We start from the raw sequence: 25,578 nt of genomic DNA, 5'->3' as shown, positions 1-25,578 counted from the left end.
CAAATGACTACAGCTAAGGATCTTTTTCTGGGTCTGGTCAAATAATCAACGGAAAAGACATATTTCACCTTGTACTTTGCCGATAGCTTTCTTGAAGCAAAAAAAAAAACACACCCTACGTTTACCTTGTTACCACTGAGATGACAGACCATTTCACCATCAAGAATGTCTCACGCAGCGTCCACATGTCGACAGTCGTGCCAAGTCTCCTTGGTCAATAGATAAGGAACGACAGCCTGTCTATCTTCCTCAAGGGGAGGGAGTTCTTTCAACAACTTATAATAACGAGATTCCAAACCGATTTCAAATTCCATATGAATATGGCTCTCATATCAGGTTGTTTGACCTCCCCAAAATGTTGTTTACCTCTAGTCGCGATTTCGATAGACTGTTACCTCCGTGAAAAGTTGGGGCCTTGTTCTGTGTGTGTTTTGTGAACGCGTTTATCAACTCTATCCTTCAGTATATTGGTGGTTAGCATAACCTAAGAACAACTGATAGGACTGTGATGATATTTTGCATGTGTGTATGTCTTGGGAGGACAATGGTCAATGTCGATTTTTGGTAGAATTGCTAACGTTTAGGCACTATTTTTTTTGTATTCTCCTATATATATATATATATATATATATATATATATATATATATATATATATATATATATATATATATATATATATATATATATATATATATATATATATATATATATATATATATATATATATATATATATATATATATATATATATATATATATATATATATATATATATATATAAAAATATATATGTGTGTGTACATATAAATATATATATATATATCTCTATTAAGAAAAAATACTCACACATATAAAAAAAAAAAATTGGTGTCTTTAACATGTGATATAAAAGTGTATGTAACAGCGCGCGCACATCAACCACGTGTGTGTGTGTGTTTTTGTCACCCCCACACACACACTGTTCTCTGATTGCCATGACGTGTAAGTAGTTTATCTGTCACGATCTCCGCACACAAGCAACAACCGCTCTCCATGGGCAGCTGATGTCTGCTGACCTTGTTCACGGGGTCATCTCAGGTTAGAGCTCCAGTTTGATAGGGGGTTTTAGATTAGTATCTTCCGGTGCACCGGTTCTACTATTTCAAAGAATTCTACTAATTTTTTTTCGATAAGATTGTGTCAACTGCTGAGCAATGATGAAATTAATTCTATTTCAGCTTGAATCTCTTGTAAAATACTGAAACTAAATGGAGGTGTGATCACTTTAATTAGTGTCTGATATACACTAAGAATATTAGAACCTTTCAAAATGGTTTACAATGCATGTGTGTACGAAAGTACCATTGGTTTTAATAGCCAGTTTATAGTGAAAACATTTGTTTCACTGCCACGTGATAAAATTCTAAAACTCTATTTTGCAAAGACTTCTTGTCCCCTCTAGATACACAAGTCATAACCTATGAACATATAACGCTGGTTCACCTTTATCCAAGGGTAACCTATATTCGTTGTTTGTAAGAAAAAACGTATTCAGTGATATGAAGTAGACGGACGGTGGTTTCAAATCGGAACATTTTGAAAATATTGCAAATTTGAAACCACAGTCCACAGATTTAATACTCCTAAATGTGCTGATTTCAAAGACGACGGATAAAGGTCACCTCACGGACAAAGGTGAACTAGCGTTAATCAAAATTTTCGGTTTATAGGGTTGGTGTCCATTACCGTTTCTATAGCCCTTGGGGTACACAGGCAACAACAGCATGCATGTGGTGCTAGTGCAATGGTAGTGAAACGTGTTCAACTACCATACTCTTTGTCATAAGTGTTGATTGTTAAGTGGAAAAAGTAGTTTTGGCAATTTTTCAAGTCTTCGGCATTACCTGGCCGGGCTTTGAACACCTGACCTTCCGAATACAAGGCGAACACTCCATCCCGTAGGCCATTACACCATGTACTATCCAGAAATAGTTTCCCTGGTCAGAAGGTCTCGCTCAAAGGCAACCTTGTTCACCGGAGCTCTACATTCCCAGCATGACTCTACTCGGTCCGTGTGGACGGCAGAAAAACAGTAGCTGTTGCCACGTGTGATCGTATTTCACCTCACATTACAACCTGCCGATCTCTCGTCATTCAACGCGAGATAACACGAGATAACACAAGATAAGGTCTGTGGAGTGAACGTTGCGTTGACAGGTAGAGGCCAGAGACTCAAAACATTAGCCCAAACCGTAGATCTACTAGTACTAGTATTTCAAAGGATACGGATAAGTCGCGTTCTTGTTGGCTAGTTCTTGTTAAGGAAGGAACGTGCCAGAACTTATCGTATGACAGATAGGAAGTTGAAATAAAGGACTGTCCTTCAGTCACGACTCAAAATAGTAACGGAAACGACAAGAAATGCGTGGATTTTTCAAAAGTGGGAGTCGTCAAGCTGATGTTTCACATACAACTCATAATTCCTCTTGGTCCATTAATTTGTACACCTTTTGCTTTTTCAAAAAGTTTGGGAAAACAATATCCAAAATTCAATAGAAATTAAAGGCAGCGACAATATTTACGGAAACAAAATGATGAGATCGGTAGATTTGTATTTATCAAAGATACCACAATAGCAAGAAGAAAACTATACAGACATCTATCAAATTGAATGCATAACTCGTTTAACAAACAATATACTTTGTTTGTTGTTTCAGCTATGACTGTAAGATTCGTGACGAGGCGCTTCATCTGTGATTACGATCCAACTTTGGGTAAGCACAACTCAGCTGCTCCCTCTATCAGGTCTATTTCGAATCGCAGTGCATAGTACAAACGACACCTGTCGCAATTTCAAAACTCTTTTTCGACTATGTAAATGTATACAACAATCAGTACAATCTATACAACACAAGTCGTAAGCAAAGCTTTTTAAAAGTTACTGCACATGTAGTATGATAATCAATACAATTTTTCTAAAAATGTTAATTTCTTTTTTGTCCACACCAGAGGCCATTTATAAACACAACACGTACATAGACGGTGAGCAGGTACACTTTGAGATCCTGGACACAGCCGGACAGGTACGTTTTTTTTTTACCGATAGTTTTCTTTTTCTATTTCTGTACAAATTCATTTATTTCAATTGCCTATAAGGGCGTGGTCACATAGGTCGTGCAATCGTCGTACGATTGCTAACTTTTTGGCATTTTAGAGAACAAAAATGTACGTCCCCTCCAAAGTTCAACTGTCTTGGTACACAAAATGCTGTTTTTGATCCATGTCGGCGGTTGGTTCTGTCAGACCGGCGGTATGACAGATCCAACCGCCGACAGCGGTATGATACCGCTGTCATATTTGGCGAAATTTCGAAAATCGATCGGACGGCGATTCGGCGGCAATCGCCCGAGCCTCACTTATACTAATAACTTTGTTGCACAACAATTGTACAAGACATTAAGTATGGCTTATATGTGACAGGGACGGTTTTTAGTTGAAAAAATGGCGCAAACCTCTGTCGATCTTAAATATGTCCCATCTTCCATCGATACGCCCGAAGATTGTGGATAATGTGACAGGGGTATCACGGCCTTCTTGAAAATCCAATGGCATTAAAATCGTACGACGACCCTATGTGACCGCGCGCTAATTTGTTAACGCTTCCATATTGCTTGCATTTTTCTTATGATCATTAGCATTTTGGATATAAATTTGCATAGATTATCGCTAGCTTCCACAGAATCTAAGATGGATATTTGACTTTCTTTCTTGATGTTAAGGAGGATCTCAAGTCGCCGAATCTTGAGGAGAAGATCCGATGGGGGGACGCCTTCATCATCGCGTACTGCATCAACGACCAGTGCAGCTTCGACGAGATCATGCGCTTCAAGTTCCTCATCAACCACACCAAGGGCTCGTCCGCGCACGCGCCGGAGGTGCCCGTCATGGTGGTGGGAAACAAACGGGACCTCGAACTGGACAGAATGGTCAAGACGTCCGAGGGAGAGAAGATCGCCACCGCGCTCGGCTGCATGTTTCTTGAAGTCTCCGCGAAGGAGTCTCACGAGGAAGTCAGAACTATGTTTGAGAAGCTGTACAAGAGGTGTAAGGCTTGCACGGCGTTGAAACTGTCGCCCACTGCGATTCGGAAGGTGATGGACAAAGTCAGCATGTTTTCCTCCGGACTGGGGAACCACAGCCGCCCGCTAAACAGACTGCCGAGCTTCGCAACGGACAGTATGGAGATATGAATATACAGTGTATATATAGACAGAGAGATAGAAAAAAAAATGATTCAGAACTTGTTGTATGAAATATACATTATACTAAGGTCCTGGAAGAGTATACGTATGAATAAGTACCTTGCATACACGAGCGTCCAAAGCTTTTGACCGGACGTAAAATACGTGAACCGCATTGTATATAACACAACGTGCGGTTTGATGATGCACTTACTAAAGTCATGCGAAATGCAGATTTAATGCATAGAGTCCATTCCAAGACACCATGCGGATGTTTGTTGCCATTGTTTAGAATTGATTTTAAAGTTTTGTAATTATATGTCTAGGACATTTGATACTTCAGAAATATTTTTAACACTGTTTCAACTTTATAAATATTTCCCTGGTCCTGTAAAACTTTGGAAATATTCATGGTGTGGAATTGGATACTTCTAATGGTTTCTAAATAATGATAACAGCATTCTACCATTATTTACCATTTTCTACCATTTTTTGTAAATGGTTCGGTGGGCTGGGAAGATAGCAATTCACACATCCTTGCAAAGTATGGTTGGGTGCCATGCAACAATGGCCCACCACAAAGGATTCACCAGTGCCCAGCAGTAAAATCTAAAAATATACAGATGCAACAATAGGGCTTACTTTTATGGGGGCAATAAACTAATTTTACCATTTGGCCAGGTTTACCATTTTTTGTAAATATTTGTAAATGTGAAATAATCACAGAGAGGTTTCACAATTATTCTAAATAAAGATATTTTTGTACAGTTACTTTCAAAATGTTTCTAAAATATTCAAAGAAATTCAAATAAATTAGTATTTTCTTAGTCAATTTTTTGAAAATAATTTAACTATTGTGGCTCGGATATTCTTTTATTCAAAATAATTCAGACTAATTATAAATATCGCCTAAAAACCCTCATGGTGTCTTGGAATGGACTCTATTGAACAGTTATTAAAGAATACGTTGTTACAATTTGACTGTTATCGTTTTCATTTCTTCAACTGTATTGATATTTCTTAAAGCCAGCACCAACGATCCTATACGGAGACCTGCATTTACCATGCAAAAATGATCACGACTTAATGGTATCTAACGATATCAGCTACAGTATATTGGTATGATATATAGCTCTTTATCTAACGTCAATACAGAGGCCATACATACAGACTAAACTCTGCACAAAAAAATTGGGTCGATGACATATTTCTCCATTGTCTTTTCAATAGTGTTATGATTAGCCTTCTGTTTTACATCACCAGAAAGTAAAAATCTTTGCCCATACTGGAATGGTTCCAAAGCTTGATGGCATTTCAGCACTAAGGAGAGTCATATGACTGCAAACACAACAATCACTCATGTTTGTACTTAATCTTCAGTTACAAGTACTTCAGTTATTTCTGCCCCCAGCTTTTATGTTTCAACTTCTAGTGCAAATTTATCTTGAGGTGATGGCATCCTTTCTATGCAGATGTTACTTTTACGGCTCGTTCAAAACAGAAATTTTGGGTAAAAAAATTATTCACTTCAGCTGATTTGTCATCTGTAACTGGTAAGAGATGTTAACGTTGCAACAGTAACTGTTACATTTTGGCCTTTTTTCTTAAAAAGGATTTATAATTTCAGCTACATCTGCACGCAAAGGATTAAGTGGGTGTGCATACTGGCTTAAAAAAATGGGGCAGTTTTCTTATACCAAGCCATGTAAAAATCGACTACCCTGGTATGTATGTTATGGTATATATTTCCTTTTCTCATGCAGCCCTTATTTCTCTCCTTGACTCAAGTTCCTGATCTACTGTAGTGTGATTGTCCTATCATTTTATAACATACAAACTGCAACAAAACTAGTCTGAGGGTATGTTTTCAAGATACATTTAGTACTCCCCCAACAGATGTCGTTGAGTTTCTATTTACATTGTACACAAATTATATTGGCAGTGCCTACACAGAGTCAACAGAAAGAAGGTTCAAAGGATACGTACTATAGAACACTTAATCCTTCAAGGGGGAGTGTGTATGTCTGGAATGAACAGATAAAAAACAAAATTTCAAAGTACAATAGAAGATGTTTAATTGAAAACCCCATTTGCCCGAGTGCATATTGTGCAATTATTAACAAAGCGAACACACGTACACCACCACCGGATTTGCGGATTCCGTGCAATTATCAGAAGTGTGCAGTTATCCATTGTGCAATTAATTGGCATCTAATGTAATCAATAATTCTCAAGACAAAAAGTCTGTTGGATGGTCTGATAAAATTATAGACATACAATCATGTACATTTCTTGTAAATGCCATTCGTCAAGACCTTAAACATATTCAGGGGCAAGTTAAGCCATAGGAAACCATGGTCACCATCATGATGGTTATTGATTTTGAACAGTACGTGTGACCCTAACCAACTTCAAGTTAATCATTGATTGGTGTTTAAAAGCATTCCTTGAGGTAGAGGGTAAATGTACAATCAGCAAGTCAACCAGTCCAAGTTCCATCATCCATGATAAGTGGGCAAATAGCAAGACATCTGCTTACAAAAAGTAGGTACAATTCACATTTTATATAACATTAAATCATCATGATGTCCACTTATCAGTGTAATATAACTTGAATTCAATCATAAACCAATTGCTATCTTTGGATCAACATGTTTCACATAAGTTGATAAGAAAAATTATGAACAAATTAAACAATGAAAGGGTCTTTTAACATACTTTGATCAACTCTTATGGCCATTTTTAATCTGATTAATCATCACATCATAAGTTGAATCTACCTTTTAACACTGCACAGCAATATTCAAAATGTGTAATTGCGTCCTTGTTTTGGCTTTAGAATGTCTTTCAATATGTGCACTTTCCACCGCCCCTTGAGTTGTTCGCCATTTTGTCTAACTTTCCGACGAACCAAAGGAACACGCTAGTTAACTGCATTGATACTGAAGTTCATTGACAGTCAGCTGTGGCATTTTTTTATCCCGGCCTGTGAAGCTTTGAAGATCTCCGAAAGTAATGGTCAATTTGGTCGTCTTTTACATTCTGCAGCTGGCATATTCCTGGAGGGATGCCAGAACTACAAATGTAAGGGCACTTTATCAATGCTTGAAATGCGACAAAATAATGTGAATATGTTAAAAATGAGCTGCAAATGTCAATCCGAATGGAGATTTTAAAATTCAAAATATTTACAGTTTTGGTGTCATAATTTTAGAATACATACTTTTAACAGAAAAATGTACAAGTAGCCGAAATAAATACAGCTTGAAAACTAGCTTTTTTAATTGGAGAATTCATTGGTGAAAACTACTGACAATAAAATCTATGTTCATTTCAGTGGCATACATGTATCTCATGTACAGAATGCGTATTCAACAGTCAGAAAAGGGGCCAATCGTATAATACAATACAAATTACAGAAACTGTAGGGGCTAAACAATGCTGAATAAACAGTTTGCTAGACATGTGACCATCAACTCAAGTTCCCAGCATTCCTCACAATGAACTATAGCTTTCAGTCCAAGTTCCCCATATGGTACTAAGGGGGCCCAAGAGAGGTTTGTGCAGATAGTACATTTAAGTAGTGATTTTAGTCACTCTAAGTGACTAATTGTTCTATGTATGCCACCTGTAAGACATTTTCATAATTGGTCTCTGTAAAATGCAACATGTGGACTAAGATAAACATGTTTTTGTAAAACCTGTAAAAGTGTGGGGCCAGGTTCAAAGTCCCTTCATATATGCTGTGAACAGATCATTAGTGTCTTATATTTCTAAACAATAGAATTAACCTTAGCAAATTAATTTCCTTTGCCAAGAAGGTTATGTTTCTGGTAACATTTGTATGTTTGTATGTATGTAGTTGAATAGCATAACTCAAGGAGCTTTCGATGGATTGTCATGAAGCTCGTTACATGTATGTGGTTTTGTCACATTCTGTAAAAGAAAAAAAAAGATGTTGGGCCCTCTGGTGGCTTTCCATGCTACTGCAGCAGAACTTCCATCCAGTTTGACATCTCATGTTCCAAGCAAGCAATTTTGAGGTGGCAGACAGCTCTTATGGTTGGGAAGTGACAGCTAATAAGCCTTCTACATGTAGCAGCTTGGAACTGCAGGGGGTGTTTCCATTGTAGACTTTGAAACAGGATGAGTTGCAGGAATGATTTTTGACCTGTAGGTAACTTTGATAAAGAGCAATTTAATGGTGTGTTAATCATGCAAATTATGACTTGATCTGCATAATTAACGAGGGAAATTTATACTTAAATTATGCTAAATGACAGGAACTTCATACTCAATATGTACCTTGGTTCATGAAGAACATTAATAGATATAGATAATTAAAAATAATGTCAAAAATACAATTATTATAAATATATAAATCTAATTGCCATAAAGGATCAAATAAAATAAAAATATGCTTAGTCTATAATAATCCAATGTACATGATAGTACAATTATAATGTTAGTCTCACTTCTACACTTCAGGTCTGGAGCATAAACTGGAAGATTGACACTGCTGTAGACTACATCAGCTATGGCTCAACTTACTAAAAAGGCCCAGCTGTATCTCAAGATCTCCCAAAATCTGATAAGGGATGAGGTGCAGGACCTACGTGACTTGCTTGTTCATGATAGGATTCTCGGCAGAGCACAGGTTGACGGTGCAACAGTTCTACAACTGTTCAAGATGTTGGAAGATAACAAGACCATTTCTGAGGGAAACCTGGGGTTCCTTGAGCAAGTTTTAAGAGTATTGGGACAAGGAACTTTGGCAGATGATGTTAAACAATTTGAGCAAGAACAAAAAACAAAAGGTAACGCAATGACTGATACTTCTGCAGCCTTGATACTCATGATCTTAATATCATACATGTGCAGTGCAGTAAAGTTAATAGTTTTTTTTTGTACACTCTGCCTGACTAGCATGACTGATTCTTCATTCAATATTGAAGTATAATGCTAAGTATAATAATCCAGAAATTGGAATGAAATCATACCTATTAAGAAAGAATTAATGGGGGCCACCCTAAGATGTTACGCTTTTTTACATGCTCGAACTCACGGCGCCCCATTGCTAGTTGCCAAAGAGTGGTCAAGTTTTGATCAATGAATTTTTAACACATTCATCTAAAGACCATACCTGGATAAGGAATGCATTCATACTGTTCATGAACCCTTCACCCTCCTTGTTACAAATGGCAAACACCGAGGACGTTATCATGAATATAACTTCCGTGTTTTCATGGGAAATGGGCAAAATGCACTGAATGTGGCAGCCCGACTAACAAAATCATTACAAAAAAAGAGAACACCAAAATCACACAAAAACTCTGTGTACGTATTGGGAAACATATTCAACATCACTCTGTGAAGTACGAAAAGACGGTACGAATCATTTGTTAGAGTAACAAATCTTTTGGGCATTCGCTCATCTGCCACCTGCGGGGCCACACTCCCTGGGGAAAACAACGGCGGTGATGCTTATGTTGTTTTTTCTATGGCCGGTCTTCTACTCAACAAACATTTGAAGACCAATATTTGTAGTGTTTTGTGAATTAAAACTTTATTTCTTATCCGTGTGACAGTTGTGTGGCTGTTTTGTACAGGTTGTATATTTAGGGATATGAGCCACCAATACCTTGAGTAACAGGTGACCACAGTGATTTGGCGCTACCAACATTATTGTGAAAATTCTGTCTTCAAAAAAAAAAGGGGAAGTGAATATGTGTATGTATCTTTTTAATGAACAAAAAAAACAACTGTTTCTTTGGACTAATTTTAGTTATTTACCTTTCTAATCATCATAGTCAGTGGCAACAAACATAAGCGTACTTAATATGCATGATAAGATCAGCAAAAAATCCGTACTATCTTAGGGCAGGAAGCATCTTAGGGGGGCCCCCGTTATACAACAAAACTAGTAGTAACTATACCGTAATTTAATCACTGCAGGGCTTGTACCTGTCCTGTACCTAAAAAAAACTTTTTAAGCCATGCTGTGTTTGTTTTTGACAATAAGCAAATTTGGTGTATCAAAATAATCAAAAGTTGAATTCTTCATCAACTCTGTTTTTACCCAGGTGCAACAGAACAGCTGGCAGCTGCCGTGCAACCTTCCCCAGATGTGCAGGTTGAACAGGTGACATCACAGATGGCCTCACTGGGTACCACCGGCCAACCCAAAAAGTCACAGGTCAGATATCAAACAAAGGTTGAACGTGTAAAATCAGCACCAGGAGGCCTTCGATCATCAGCTTATAGTTTATCAATGGGAGGAAACATAAAATCAAAGGGAACCCCCAAATCTCCAATCCAGGCAACAGGGAGTAGCCAATCTTCAGGAACTACTCAATCATCTGACTCAGGCGGTGCTACAGGTGGGACTCTGGCATCCAAAGTAAAAGACAAACCTCCTACTGTTAAAGGTAAAATTTGGTTCATCCTTGCTACTAAAGTTCAGGATCAAAGCAATGATTTAAATCCCAGCAAAAATTAAGAGGTTGAGGTGCATTATAGACAAAGCAGCTGATTTGAATATCATGAACATCATGAACAAAGTTGTGATGCAAAATCTTAATATAGTTTGGTAACAAAAAAAGTTGAACACTCAGTGTATGAATACTGGTTGTGGAGGTTACAATAAATACAATCTGAATAACATAAATTAACAAGAATAAGTATTAGCAAACTATATGTCAAGGAACACATAGCTATATGAAAAAAATGGATTAAATCTGTACCTGCACAGAGTACTACAGAGAACATAATTATAGTTAACTGTATGCACACATTCAGTTATCTTGTCATCCACAGAAATTACCTGATGAAGATGTAAATATTTTCCAGCAGATCAGGATCCCAAGGCCAACCTGAAGGTCCTTCTTGCCAAAGTCAAGACACCTACAGCAAAGAAAGACAAGAAACAACAGTTTGACCTGTGCTGTCAGATAGGAGATCTCTACAGGACTAAACTGAATGACTTCCAGTCAGCTCTGCAGCATTACCAATGCATGTTAGAGTGTGCTCAGGCACTGTCAGATAACACAAAACAAGCCAAGGCCTACAGCAGACAGGGACTAACATATGACATGCTAGGTAACCCACAGAGATCCGTAAAAAATCATGAGAAAGCATTGAAAATTCATGGTGTCAAGGCAAAAAGGGATACTGACATTTGTGTAGCTTACAAGAACCTGGCATCATCATTAGCATTGTCAGGTCAGTTGTCAGATGCAAAAAATACCTATGAATCAGCATTGGCAGTTGCTAAGGCAACAAGGAAAAAAACTGAAGAGATGGACATTTACTGTGAGCTGGGTGATTTACACAGACAACAGCTAAATGAACCACAGGTCTCATACACGTACTACACAGAGATGTTGGCACTAGCCAGGGACTTGGGGAGGAAGGAAGAAAAGCAAAAGGCCTACAAAGGACTGGACAGGCTTGCTGGGACATGAAGGATTATGAGGCAGCCCTGGGCTGGACCCATAAGTGTCTGAAGATGAGCAAAGAGGCTGGAGACAAGGAAGATATGATGGATGGACACATACATGTAGGTGTGGGTACAATGTACAAGGAACTAGGTGACTTGGTTAAGGCAATATCCCACTACAGCACAGCCTTACAGATGGCACAGCAGACAGGAGATCAAGATAGCGAGATGGCATTTTCCTTGTTTATAGGTGACTTGCAAAGAGAACAGCTCCACTCCCCACAAACAGCCATCCCATATTATGAACAGGCTGCAGAACTAGCCAGGCAGCTGGGGGACAGGAGTAAGGAGATGGAGGCCTACCAGAGCTTGGGGCGGGCCTATCATGACATGGGGGAGTACAGGAAAGCTCTGGGGTGGCATCAGAAGTACCTGAAGATGTGCCAAGGTGATGAAGATGAGGGAAAACAGATAACAGCACACAGAGGGATGGGTGATACATACAGGTTTCTTGGTGAACTGGATCAAGCAACATCGCACTACAACACAGCCTTACAGATGGCACAGCAGACAGATGATCGACGAGGACAGATGTCCGTATACATTGAGATGGGTGACATGCACATTGATCAACTCCACTCCCCTCGTACAGCCATCCAGTATTATGAACAGTACCTTGCACTAGCCAGGCAGTTGGGGGACTGGCATGGGGAGGGAGTGGCTTACAACAGACTGGGATTGGCCCACCATAAGATGGGGGAGTATGAGGCTGCTTTAGAGTGGAATCAGAAGAACCTGAAAATAAACGAAGATAATGGGAACAAAAAAGAGCAAGCAGTAGTACATGTACGTCGGGGTGATACATACAGGTTTCTGGGTAAACTGGATCAGGCAACATCCCACTTAAAGACAGCCCTACAGATGGCAAAGCAGACAGGCCATCGCTATGGTAAACTGGGTTATTGCCTCAGAATGGGTGACATGCAAAGGGAACAACTCCACTCCCCACATGAAGCCATCCAGTATTATGAACAGTATCTGGAACTAGCCAAGCAGTCGGCAGACAGGCATGAAGAGGGAAGGGCTTATAAGAGACTTGGAAAGGCCCACTATGAGATGGGGGAGTGTGAGAAAGGTTTAGAGTGGTTTCAGAAGTACCTCAAAATTAGCCAAGACTGTGAAGACAAGACTGCACAGATAACAGCACACAAGCACATAGCTGTTTCCTACAAGGCACTGGGTAAACTGGACCTGGCTAACTCTCACTGCCAATCAGCAATGGACATCGCCATGGAGACAGGAAACAAACAGGCCCAGGACTACATCGCTGAGGTGCTGGCTGGACTGTAAACAACACTGCAGAATACTTCAAGTCAAATGCAGTTTCTAACAGGATTGCATGCATAGTAAAACAATCTTCCTTAACCAAAAACTGTCAGGAGTCAATATGGTAGGCCAAGGTACTCTCCTAGGATAAGATGAAAATGGCTGTTGCTGTGTATTCATTCATACACAATGGCATAGACACAACCCTCTTTACACACACACATAGATGCCCCAACTCAAACACACACACACACACACACACACCACCCCAACACAAACACACCACCCAAACACATACATGCACAAACACACGTACATTTACATAGTATAACGCTACATTGCATGTATGTTCACACATACACACACACACACACACACACCACCACCACCACCACACACACATGCACAAACACACAAACATACTCACAAACATGCACATGTTCACAGTCAGTTACATACATACATACATATATGTGCACACACACACACACAAACACATGATGATTAATAATAGCTAGTTTCATGTATTCTGCTGATTAGACATCAATTTGTAAAAGCTCCACATCTCTGCCCTTCAGTTGAAGGCATGTCAGCACCAAGGAGAGAGACTCAATATTGTGCAAAAATGGATATATAGGATGCAAAACAAACATTTGTAACTTAGGATTATCTCCTAAGAACTTTGTTAAAGCCTTGAATATTATTCACCGGACAGATATGGTTAATGTCCTTTGTTATGTTATGCCTTATGATATTCTGTGTCATAAGAAGAACAAAATTGTGTATATTTATCAATAACTGCACATGAATGTACACTCAGCAGTTGGAAGTATATTGTACAAAGAAATGAAGGAGGAGTTTTCTGACTTAAGAGATTCTGAACATGTTATGGTAGACACAACTTTGAGCTCAGTTTACTGCAACATGTTGTCATAATTGTCAACAAATAATTATGTAAATATTCTTCCAATTGTAATGGCTTGTTCAGAGCAAGTTAGTAACATTATGATATCTCTAATGAGTAGCTGATCTTCTCATGATGATACATGTATTATATCTATAAATATTGGTATTTCTAAAAAAACATTTCTGTTAAACATTATTTCATGCATCACTACATGTAATATCAGAATGTAAATAACAGTACTAACATCAAAGATGTTGAGGAAATAAAGAAATTACCATGTTGTAAATCCCATCTTTGTATCCAATCAATGATCTGCTAGCAGTAATAAAAATTTACTTGGAGATTATATATTAAATATATAAATCATGCAGATGTTTTTGTCTTTTAACATAACATTATGTAAAAAAGTGTAAATTTGTAGCTCATTGTCGTGTAAATGGATGTATGTATTATTCATTTGAGTTTTGAAGACCACTGCTTCTCGGAAAGCCGCACGATGGCTCTAGTGCGTCCACCTCAGATGGACGCCGGATGATCTCCGCAGGGAACATCCCCAATCTGTCCTGACTCACTAGGTTGTAAAGATGAGTCAACGGGATGGAGCCAGCTCCTTCTGTCTTATAAATAGATAACGTCCGTCGTCAGAGACACTCCGCTCTGAGATGCACAAGCACGCTGCCACGCTTTGCTATTCGTTCTGCATTGCAATATGTCTCCGAAGAAGAGCAAACGCTCTTGCAAAAAATGTGGAATCCTTCTCCGAGACCACCACCACGCAAAAGCAGGCACGTCCTGCACGGGCACCCCGGCACCGACTCCCTCTCCAGACCCGCCGGTAGCCACTGAGTCTCCTCAGATCTCGGACCTGGAAACCTTGCAGCAGCAGAGAGAGGACTTGCAGTCGGCCATACAGCAAGCACGCCTGGCTCGTGAAGTTCGAGACTTAGAGGCAGACCTGCGGGCGCTACAGCTCGACATCACCAGCGGCAAGCCAAGCAACACTCCGCCAGCGGCCCCAGTATCGCAGCTACCAGGCGCCACACCGCCCGTACCGCCAGCACAGACCCCGGCAGACCGAACGCCGCCGCCTGTACAGACCACGGCAGACCAAACGCCTCCACCGCCAGCACCGACCCCGCCGATAGTACCAGTACCAGCACCCGCGGGAACGCCGCCGCCCGCGAACTTGCAGGAGTTACGGCAACACCCGCAGATCCAGGCAGCGATGCAGGAGCTGACGTCCTCGTCGCTGGCACTGGACGACCTGTTGTCGCGCCCTTCCGCCAAGACCACGGTTCCAGCCACCGCTACGCCCACCGCCTCAGCACTCCTGAGACTGGACCAGGACCCCCAAGTCTACTTGTCGACAAGCACAGGTGAGACGGCCTTACAGATCTTAGACTTCCTATCTCCTAGCTCTATTGTCAAGCAGGAACAGGTCGCCATCACCTCTGAGGGCACTAAATTGCTCATATCCATGGGGGGAAAGAAGCCAGCGTTAAAGAGCGTCAGCGTGAGCCAGTGGGCGATCGCCAACACCAAAATAATGTACAAATTGTTGTCTAACCAAAAACTATCCCCGTCTTCCCTGCACGACTACATGGCGTATACTGTAAAGATCCTCGAGCTGGGCCAGAGGTACGCATGGCCTTCTGTGTTGGAATTCGACAGGGAGTACCGCACCCTGCAAGCAACTTATCACTTTAGGTGGGGGGCGGACTCCCAGCACTTAATGACCAAACATCTCGAGCCTCTGCCCCGTGCCACTGCCACCAACAATCCATCTAAGGCTGCAAAATATCAGCCTGTTTCTCCTCTCGCCAAAAATGGCAAGCCAATCTGCAAAAAATTCAACTTTGCCAGTACAGTACTGGGTGTCTCCACTCCCCTTGCAGGTTCGAGCACGTGTGCTGGCTTCCCAACTGCAGCAAAAGCCACCTGCAGAGCCGGCACGCGTCGCCCGGCCTGACTTCCCCGTCCCCAGGTTCTAACTGACTACAGCCGCATTCAGCACAAGGTTCACGCCCACTAGATTACAGCACGTGGCTTCGTGAACTCCAGCACGACCCCGACAAAACTTTTCTACTTGACGGTATTAAAAATGGTTTTCGAATCATTACAGATCTGGAAAGTCACAATATTACGCCGGTAGAGGTAGCCAACTACAAGTCTGTCACAAATTCCGACAGCAAACCTAAAATCGAGCGTCTGCTTTCTCAAGAAATTTCCGCTGGAAACTACATTGTCACAGAAAACAAACCGACTATTGTCAGCGCCTTCGGGGCAGTGCCTAAACCTGACTCCGGTGACTTGCGCCTTATTCACGATTGTAGTCAGCCCACCGGGGCGGCCATTATTGATTATATTGAAATTGACAAAGCTAAATTCCAGACTATTGACGACGCACTCGACTTAATCAAACCTGGGTACTACATGGCCAAAATTGACCTCAAATCTGCTTATCGCTCAGTACACGTCCACCCCTCCTGCTATAGGTACTTAGGCTGTAAGTGGTCAGGACTGTTGATGACAACTTGTTCAAGTTATTCAATGGACCTCAGATTCTCTTCAAACTTCATGCATCCAAGGATAATGGTTTTTGACCCAAAGGAAAAAGTAAAATTTACTGGATAAAGATGATGAGGTTTGTTTTAATTGAAGGGGATGGAATCATAGGAAATTATGATGTCATAAAAAGAATGCTTTACATTCAGATCGTAGAGTAGTGCTTAACAAATTCAATGGTATGGGTACCTGCATACCCCAGTTTTAGTGGATGGTACAGTCCCAGTCAGGGAGATATAGACTTCAACAGTCTGGCATTGGTTTGTGAATGCATAAATGACATTTACACAACTAACAAGTGTCATAAGAAGATAAACCAAGATACATACATGTATAGAAAGGCAGAGAAAAACAGAATGTGAATGGCCATGGCTTCAGGTAACCTAGGATAAGATGATCCAAGAATGGCAGTAAAGACATTCAAAAATGTTTTCATGACACATACATTTATCAATGAATGAGAAAGATTGCATAAAATAATACATTCTGGGAATTAAAAGTGTTTTAATGGAATTGCCCATGTAATAGATGCCCCCCCTCCCCCCCCCGAAACACACACAAAGACATACACAAAGACACAGACACATTACACAGATGCACATACAGTTACACACACAGCCCACTCCACAGACACATAATTATTATGCCCCTCCTCAAACACACCCCCACACACCTCACACCCATCCACACACACCACCCACACACCCCACACACAGGCACGTACACACACACACACAAACACACACACACACACTCACATATGATAATTAAGCATTAATATCAAGTATTCTGCTATATCAACATCAATCTGTAAGCTGGTCCCCCATTTGATGGCATTTCAGCACCAAGGAAAGGAGATAAATAGGTACTATATAAAACAAACATTTGCAACTTAGGATTAATGTAATCGCCTCAAAACTTTCTTCCAGCCTAGAATAGCTCACCAGACAAATATGGTTAATGTATGATATCCTTTGCTGTGTTCACACTTGATGATATTCTGTGTCATAAGAACATAAAAATTCACACTCTCAATTATCTAACTGCCTTTATCACCGGATGGGGTAGGGGGGCAAGCATCATACTGGAAACATACACACTGAAGATACAAATTTGCAAGCAGCAGTAAAATACTCCTGTTCCCTGTGTTTGTATGCAACCCTGTGTGTGTGTGTTTATGAGTATGTGTGTGTGTGTGTGTGTGTGTGTGTGTGTGTGTGTGTGAGGGGGCTTGTAACTGTGTGTATGTGTGAGCATCTGTGTGTGTGTGTGTGTGTGTATGTGTTGTTAATGTATAACATGTTCTCAACTAAAAACAGAAATTCTATCACACGATGTGTGGAGTTTCCACACGACGTGTGCAGGTTTCCACATCATACTGGAAACATACACAGAGAAGATACAAATTTGCAAGCAGCAGTAAAATACTCCAGTTCCCCGTGTTTGTATGCGACCCTTTGTGTGTGTTTGTGTGTTTGTTGATTGGGGGTACATGTTTATGTGTGTATGGAGGAGACTTGTAACTGTGTGTCTGTGTGAGCATCAGTGTGTGTGTATATGTGTTGTTATGTACATTGTATGGGGGTGGGGGATGGGGGTGAGGGGTGTCCTTGCTCAGATGATCAAAAACATTGAAAAACTAAATAAATTTTATTAATAGGTGGAACAATACAATGTTGCTAACTTAATGCTAACTCTTGGATGCATTAGGAATATAGGAAAATTTTTAGAACCAAATTATATCTGCTAACACTACAACATACCCACCTTAATAAGTTTTCTGCTAGGGTAACCTACATGTATATCTGGATATCAAGTTGATGGAAAGTGGTTTCAACTTCCAATATTGTCAAAATATTTCAGTTTGAAATCAAAAATTCCATTGAGTAAATATCCCTAAATATGCTGTTTTACGGATATAAGTTACCAGCATGCTGATAAAGGTAAACTATGACATGACATGGCAAGACGTTGCCATTTCAAAAGTATTACATCATATGTACAATATTACAAGCAAAAGGGTATGTTACCCCGTAAGGGGCAGTATAACCCCGTAGTGTGTTAGCACATCGACCGATGATGATGATAGGCCTAAATGGAAACATACAATACGTAATAAGGAAAAATGTGATATTCCCTTTATCCCGAATTTCCTACATGTAGCTTGAAATTCATTAAAAGAAGTTAAGCTCTGAATGTTAAATGGTTTACAAAAGCAGTAAATTATTAAAATGGTTTACAAAAAGCTGTAAATAATTCCAGCCTTGACACCACTGAGTACAAAGCCCTGAACACTATCAAAACATTAGATTGAAAGCAAACATACACTGTGTGCATGGTGGTTTAGTGAGGAAACTTTGTGATCACATGACAGGTAAACATTAACTAACTCAAGCAGCCAACTCTACCCAGCATTCCACAGTACAGGCAAACAACACAACAAGACAAAATGGCTACTGCAGGAAGTTTGAATAACATTACCTCTAATTCAAAAGGTAAGGAATTATTTGCTTGCTTCTTAATAATCATGACTGATACATACAGATTCACAATGGTTCAATAGGGATGAACAGGAATAATATGTTTTCACCACAAGAGTATAGCAGAAAAAAAATTAAAATGTTTGTGTGCAGGTCAAAGTTCAGTAGAAAAAGCTGGTGAAATTCGTTTTAACTTTGACGTAGAGATATTAATAAACTGAATACAGAAGACACACATAGGTTGTTCTACAACATTTACCTGATGAATAGCTGAACACTACCAGACTTCAATTATAAATGAAACAAATCAACTGAATTGGAGCTGATTTTGGAGGAAAACAGAAATACACTGTTAAGGGCAACAAGAATTGGCTAACTTGGAGGTCAAAGTCCTTCAGATAGTTCAGTAACTGTAGCTACATTTAAGCATCTAACAAAAGTAAGCTGTACTGTTGTAACTTCACTTTTCATCAAGTAATGTGATATGAAAAAACATACCAATCAGATCTATCATATTTTAATGTCTTTATCAAAATTAATCATCATTCAGAAACTGTCTTATAACACCATACCCAATGCATTTTCCACACAGATCAGTCTGCAGTCTTACTCGTCCATACTGAATATGGCACATCTAAAGTAGGAAGCTCATCCATAAACAGACAGGTAGCAGAGTTAATCAGGGAACACGAGCCGGACATACCTGTGTACAGTACTGTTTTACAAGCAAGTGAAGAGGACAAACAGGATGCAAAAAAGGATGGAGTTAAACTGTTGCTGCCTGAACTTGCCCCAGATGACCCTAGGACAACCCCAACACCAGACTGGCTAAAGTTTGATCATCGCTCCAAATACCCTCACCTTCCTTCCAATGTAAGAAGCATTGTGGGCCATGCTGATGTCACAAGTAGGGCAGCACTTAACATAAAAGATGATCGTTGTCCAGAAGCAAAAGTCCTCATCATTTGTAATGACATTTCAGGGGACACACAAGGAAATGAGATAGGTACTAGGAAGAGGGAACACTTGACTACCCTTCAAGATGCACAAGAAGCTGATGTGGTCTTCTCCATTGGAAACAAGATATTCGATCACTGTAAGAACCAGTTCAGAGCTCTACCAGATGACAAGCAGCCAAACCACTTCGAATTTCTTCCCAGACCATCCAAAATCTTTGAACACAGAAAGGCAAGCTACAAAGATACAGGGACAATGGTGGTCCTGTCTATTGGTAGGGTGAACAGTGTTAACAATCTGCAGGGACATGACCTTGCACTTAAAGCCGTGGACATTGTTGGTACAAAACGGAATGTGGACTGTCGTATCAGAGGAATCAACGAAGAGGATAAGAATGTTCTTCAGACACATTTGACGACAACAAAACTGAAGCCCACCATTCTTCCCTATGGAACACTAACACATCTTCACAAGGACATGTTGAAGTCCCATCTTGTTTTGATACCCTCTGAGGCTGAACCATTCGAACTTGTTGGACTGGACGCCATTGCAGCAGGAATTCCTGTCCTTGTTTCCAGTAAATCAGGACTTGCTGACTTCATGATAAAGATATCACCAGAGTTTTGTTACTCTGTTGTCAATGTTGAGGGAAAGAAGAAGTACAATGTGAAGCAATGGGCCAAGTGCATTGAACAGTCACTGAGTAATTGTGAGACTGAGTTTCAAAGAGCAGCAAGATGTCGGGACAAACTTCTGTCTACAAAGTACTGGGAAGGGTCTCATCAGCAGTTCATCGACAGTTGCTTGCGGACAGGTGAGTCACTGACCTAACAGAATGATGCTTTATATGAAAATATCATTTACCAACACTGATGAACTTTGATGCTAAGATATGAAAATGTGTCACATATCTGTTGTTGTCTCAATATCTTATGAGCAATGCTTCACTATAGATGTGCATGTTACTATAGTACCAGTGAGTGTTCTTGAGAATAAACTAAGTGCATTATGCGCAATGTCTTAGGGATCACTGTGTCCAATATCCTTTATACGTACTTGAACAACAAACAGAAAACAACTTGTACATCCCATTAGAAAAAAGGAAGAAATTAGAGTAATCACTTCAAATCTACATGTATGTGCCTTTCTCACAAGGCAGACATGACAGAACAAAATCAAGGTCAATGATACAAACAAACAAAACTAATTACATGCTTATTCATGTGCTCAAATTGACAGCATTCCATCGCCACACGTATGTGACAGAGAGTGTTCAGGATTTGATGAATGAACTTTTGACATATTAAAGAACATACTTGGATAATGCATGATTGAATTTTCGTAATGTTCATGAGCCCTTCACAATTCTATATTTAGTTACACTGGGTTAGGCACCAGATAGAAGGTTAAAATGATTGATTATCATATAGTCAAACAAGGTCAACCAATCAGAAGTCCTGATGGCATATCGGTTATCTCGGGTATAGGTCTCATTCTCCAGGTGTTGTCAACCATTAGTGAGTAGGGGTGCTTACTGCTCTTGGTTAAGAGCCCGGATGAAGAAAATGAATGGTGCTCAGCGTACGTTTCAAAGAACTTACTAGGTTAATAATGAATCAATCACAAACAGTGGTGTTATGACTGATGCTCTGAAAGTGTTTGTGAGATTTTATTGCCACATGGGTAAGTTTATTTGGAAGGCAGGGTAGATTTCGTCTTTGGTCTTCTAACATTTACTACATAATGTAACAGGCAAATACTTACTAGAATTTCCCTTACAAATTGCTGCTTGGTCAGATTCAGCATCCATAATTATTTTTGGCATCCAGGTACACAACAATCTTCTGAAGTCCATAGAGAGATTGCAACAGCTTCTGTAGGAGAAAACAACATCAGGGGACCCTTAACACCAGGTAAGATTAATTGAAGACAATGTCAATGCACAGAATCTGTCTTTAAAAGCACACTAAAAGCATGCATAAAGATTTAGATCTGTTTCTTCACTTTAATGTCAAATTTGATTGACAAATTGTTCAGTGTATCTCTCCACACATGTACCGGATGCCTTTTGTAGATCATAAGGGTCATTCAGACATTGCTGATGGAGAGAGAAATGATATTACATTTTTAAGGTATTGACACATAGCTCTTCTCAACTACTCAACTATCTGTTTCTGAAATTTAGGTACTGTGACAGTTAAATAAACACCGAATCATTGCATAAAAGGTGAAAGACTAGCGACAACTTCATCAAAAAAGAAACAACTGAATCTACTTTGAAAAAAAAATCAGCAGCAATAATAGGAACAACAAAACTTTCAATGAAATATCAAAATAAAACTTTTACTTAAAACTTCTAATTATAACCTCACTTCAATCCCATCCTAAGTTGAAATTCAAACAGGTCATGGAGCACAACAGACTGGTCAGGCACAGAGCAGGAAAAGAGATGCAGCAGCAGTTGAGGAGGCTGATCGTGATGAAAGCAGGAAAGCTTTGAAGAAAGGTAACTTGTTAAGGCAATAAAATAGCAAAATTAATGAAGACTGGTTTCTTATAAGTGTTTCTTTAGTTATTTGATGATGATGATCCATTGTATTCTGCAGCTCATTGGCTTTTTTTTAAAAATCTATTTGCATTAAATTACATGCCTTCTTCTATATCATGCTGTTGGCTAACTCTAAGTTCAAGCGAAAGGCAATGTTGGCCGACCAGGGTGGCGGATGTCACTCGTTGGAGGTCGAGGGTTACAGTCACATCCTTCAGCGTAATTCCACATGGTTGCTCTACTACTAGCAATCCTACCATGTCTAGCATAACGCTAGTTCACCTTTATCTGTTTAGTAACCTATATATCCGTTGCTTTTAAACAACAGGGTATTTAGGCACATCAAGTTGACGGGTGGTAGTTTTAAACTGCAATATCCTGAAAATATTGCAATTTGAAACTAACGTCCATCGACTTGATGCGCCTAAATACCCTGTTGTTTAAAAGCAACGGATAAAGGTTACCCAACGGATAAAGGTTACAAGAATTGTCAAATTCTGAAAATGGTGTCTTCCCTTGAACTGTCAATGACAAAACACAGAAATTGTGATATTCATCTAGCTCTCTCCTTCATTCTAAAACTTAGCCTGATAACAGTAAGTAAACATAGAAACAAACTTCTGTCTAAAGTAGAAAGCACAATTGTTATCAATCTTCTAAATGAACATTCTCTTCCAGGGGCGCCTCCTCCACTGCCCATTGTGGTGGAAATACTTGCACAAGTCATACCAAGTGTTAGATCCCCAAAGCAAATGAAAAGCTATGCTTCAGCAAGAGAGATACTGCTCACTTTGGACCTCACCACAGTAACAGATGAGACTCTTACTTTGCTGGAACAGGTAAAGCCTGAAATTAAGAACACTGAAGACTTGCTTGACACTGCAGAAGCAATTGAGCAAATAGAGAAATTCAAAGGTGTTAATGTCGATAGTGTAAAGAGAGGCAGTCTGGTCTTCTACCTGCAATGTACAGACTTGTCTGGGCTTGGTGAACTGTGGTTCATGTACAAGCGTGGGGAATTGAACAACCTGCTGTACGGTAGTTTGGTAAGTGAGAAGACCTTCCAACAACTCTGTGCTGAGAGCATCAGAGTGAAGACAACCATCAACATAGATGACTTCAGGAAGGCCCTGTTGTACCTACTCACCACATCTACTGCAGAAGGTACATGTAACTTCACATTCAAAACTTCAATCTTCGTGATAGCTCTTTCATAACACTCAATGATCATCTATAATTGCCTCCATGAAATGTCATGGAGGCTATATTTTACCCTGCGTTTGTCTGTGAACAAGATAACTCAAGAACGGCTGGGTGAATTGGTTTCATACCTACTCTGCTGGTAGGGTGTGATGAAAGCTGATAATGATTAGATTTTGGGCCCCCTAGCGGCTTCCCTTGGTACTGCAGCGCAACTTCTGGGTGTGTTTTCTCATCTTCTGAACAAGCTATGGTCACGAATTTTGGGTGTTAGATAGCTCTTGTGGTCAGGAATTAGTGACATAAGTTTGGGCTCCCTAGCGGCTAATTTAGGGATAGCAGGGGCATTTTTTCATAATCTTCTGAAGCATTACAACCCCCCAGCCTGGTTTGGTTGATTCCACCCCTAGCCTGCACACCACAGTTGACGCGTTCCTTAGGCCCATGGGTCATGACTCCTTGACCTCCACGTGTCACAGGCGGACCATACCATGTAGTTCAAAATGGGTAGAAATTTGTTGGTAAAAGGGACTTTTCATAACTCAAGAAGGGAACAACGGATTTTAATGATTTCGGTATGTAGGTACCTTAGACAATGTTTTACAAAATGAAATACTAATTATGCAAAATAGGAATACATTTGCATAGTTAATGGGAATATTCCATCATAGCAGTTTTTTCTATGTATCTTTTGTCCTGGACGTGACATGGTCTTGACATTTGGGTGGTAGATAGCTTTCAGTGTCATTACAAAGTGGGACAAGTTTCATCCCCCTAACATTTCATTTCTAAACTGCAGGGGCATTGTTGTCAAGACATTCCAAAGAGAATAACTGCAGAAAGGATTGACGGATTGGCATTATATTAGGCATGCGGATACCTTAGACAAAGATGTTCATTATGGTATACATGTTATGCAAATGAGGACTTAATTTACATAATTAATGAAGAAATTGTATGATTCCATTGTTTTCAATAGCTGGACTGCAAGAAATGTAACACATGTTCATTATGATAGGTGGAATATAAGCAGATACCAATTATGGTAATGCAGAACTTATTTACATAATTTTTAATAATGTAAAAATTGAAAAACCGCTCTATGATTAATAATGGGAATTTTATAATTGTTTAATGTGTACGTTAGTCAATGATGAACAACACCATGCATAAGTTATGTTAATATGTTAGTCAATTGCATGAAATTTACGAAAGCTCTAAATTTTCATGGAGGTATGAGGTCGCCGAACTCTAGTTTTGCTTTATGTTTATCATTCTTCTACTTTTGCAGATTGTAGATACAGTGATTGCTTTCTTGTCGATATCTCCCAAGATATTATCAAAATCCTTAATTAGCTTAACCCTATTTAGACCAGGCTATTTTGGTCATCCCTGGACCGGGGGTGGGTGGGGGTGCGGGGGCTGGTTGGTGGCTAGGGAGGGCTTTTGAGGCCCAAGCCTTCTGACTCCTATAACTCTAAAAATAATTAGTATATGGCCACCAAATTTCAGAGAATGATGTAAATATCTGATGATTTTTAAAAAAATTGATGCAACGATGATGTAATATGACGTAATTATGACATAATCAATTTGACTTTATTGGCTGGAACCGTGAAAAGGGGGTATTCCCAGAAAACTTCAAGGTATGCTACAAAAATGTAACAGCAAGTGCAGATAACAGAATAAATTATAATAATGTTTGTTACGACTTATTTTGCCAATAGCAACATCAATGACTTCATAATATGACGTCATGCACATCTAAGATACCAGTTGGGCTCCGCCATCTGATATCCACCTCCTTGAATTTTCAAAAATACATTTATGGCAATGAATAATCGCAAAAGACAATGGAACTAGACTAAAAAGGTCCATTTAAATGTTTCTTGATGGAAAAATACCAGGTAGTTACAACTTATTAGGCATAATAAGC

At 39.7% G+C, this 25,578-nt stretch overlaps 3 protein-coding genes across 3 annotated transcripts in view; all 3 read left to right on the top strand.

Moving 5' to 3' along the window:
- LOC118406936 (ras-related and estrogen-regulated growth inhibitor-like) overlaps positions 1-4,250 on the top strand; it is a 30,572-nt gene extending 26,322 nt beyond the window's left edge. The window contains exons 3-5 of the mRNA XM_035807340.1: positions 2,698-2,754; positions 2,990-3,063; positions 3,763-4,250. Coding sequence (XP_035663233.1) covers positions 2,698-2,754; positions 2,990-3,063; positions 3,763-4,230 — 599 coding nt within the window. The 3' untranslated portion in view covers positions 4,231-4,250. The remainder of the gene's footprint in view (positions 1-2,697; positions 2,755-2,989; positions 3,064-3,762) is intronic.
- Positions 4,251-8,552: 4,302 nt separating this feature from the next.
- On the top strand, positions 8,553-11,684 carry LOC118407178. The gene is made up of 4 exons (XM_035807599.1): positions 8,553-9,038; positions 10,305-10,484; positions 11,074-11,319; positions 11,488-11,684. Exons 1-4 carry the CDS (start codon positions 8,759-8,761, stop codon positions 11,682-11,684), a joined length of 903 nt encoding a protein of 300 aa, XP_035663492.1. The 5' UTR covers positions 8,553-8,758.
- On the top strand, positions 11,681-13,009 carry LOC118407177 (tetratricopeptide repeat protein 28-like). The gene has a single exon (XM_035807598.1). It carries the CDS (start codon positions 11,681-11,683, stop codon positions 13,007-13,009), a length of 1,329 nt encoding a protein of 442 aa, XP_035663491.1.
- The last annotated feature ends 12,569 nt before the right edge of the window (positions 13,010-25,578 follow it).

This window comes from Branchiostoma floridae, chromosome 19 (genome assembly GCF_000003815.2).
Source record: "Branchiostoma floridae strain S238N-H82 chromosome 19, Bfl_VNyyK, whole genome shotgun sequence".
Lineage (NCBI taxonomy): Eukaryota > Metazoa > Chordata > Leptocardii > Amphioxiformes > Branchiostomatidae > Branchiostoma > Branchiostoma floridae.
This window is presented reverse-complemented; position numbering and strand designations above follow the sequence as displayed.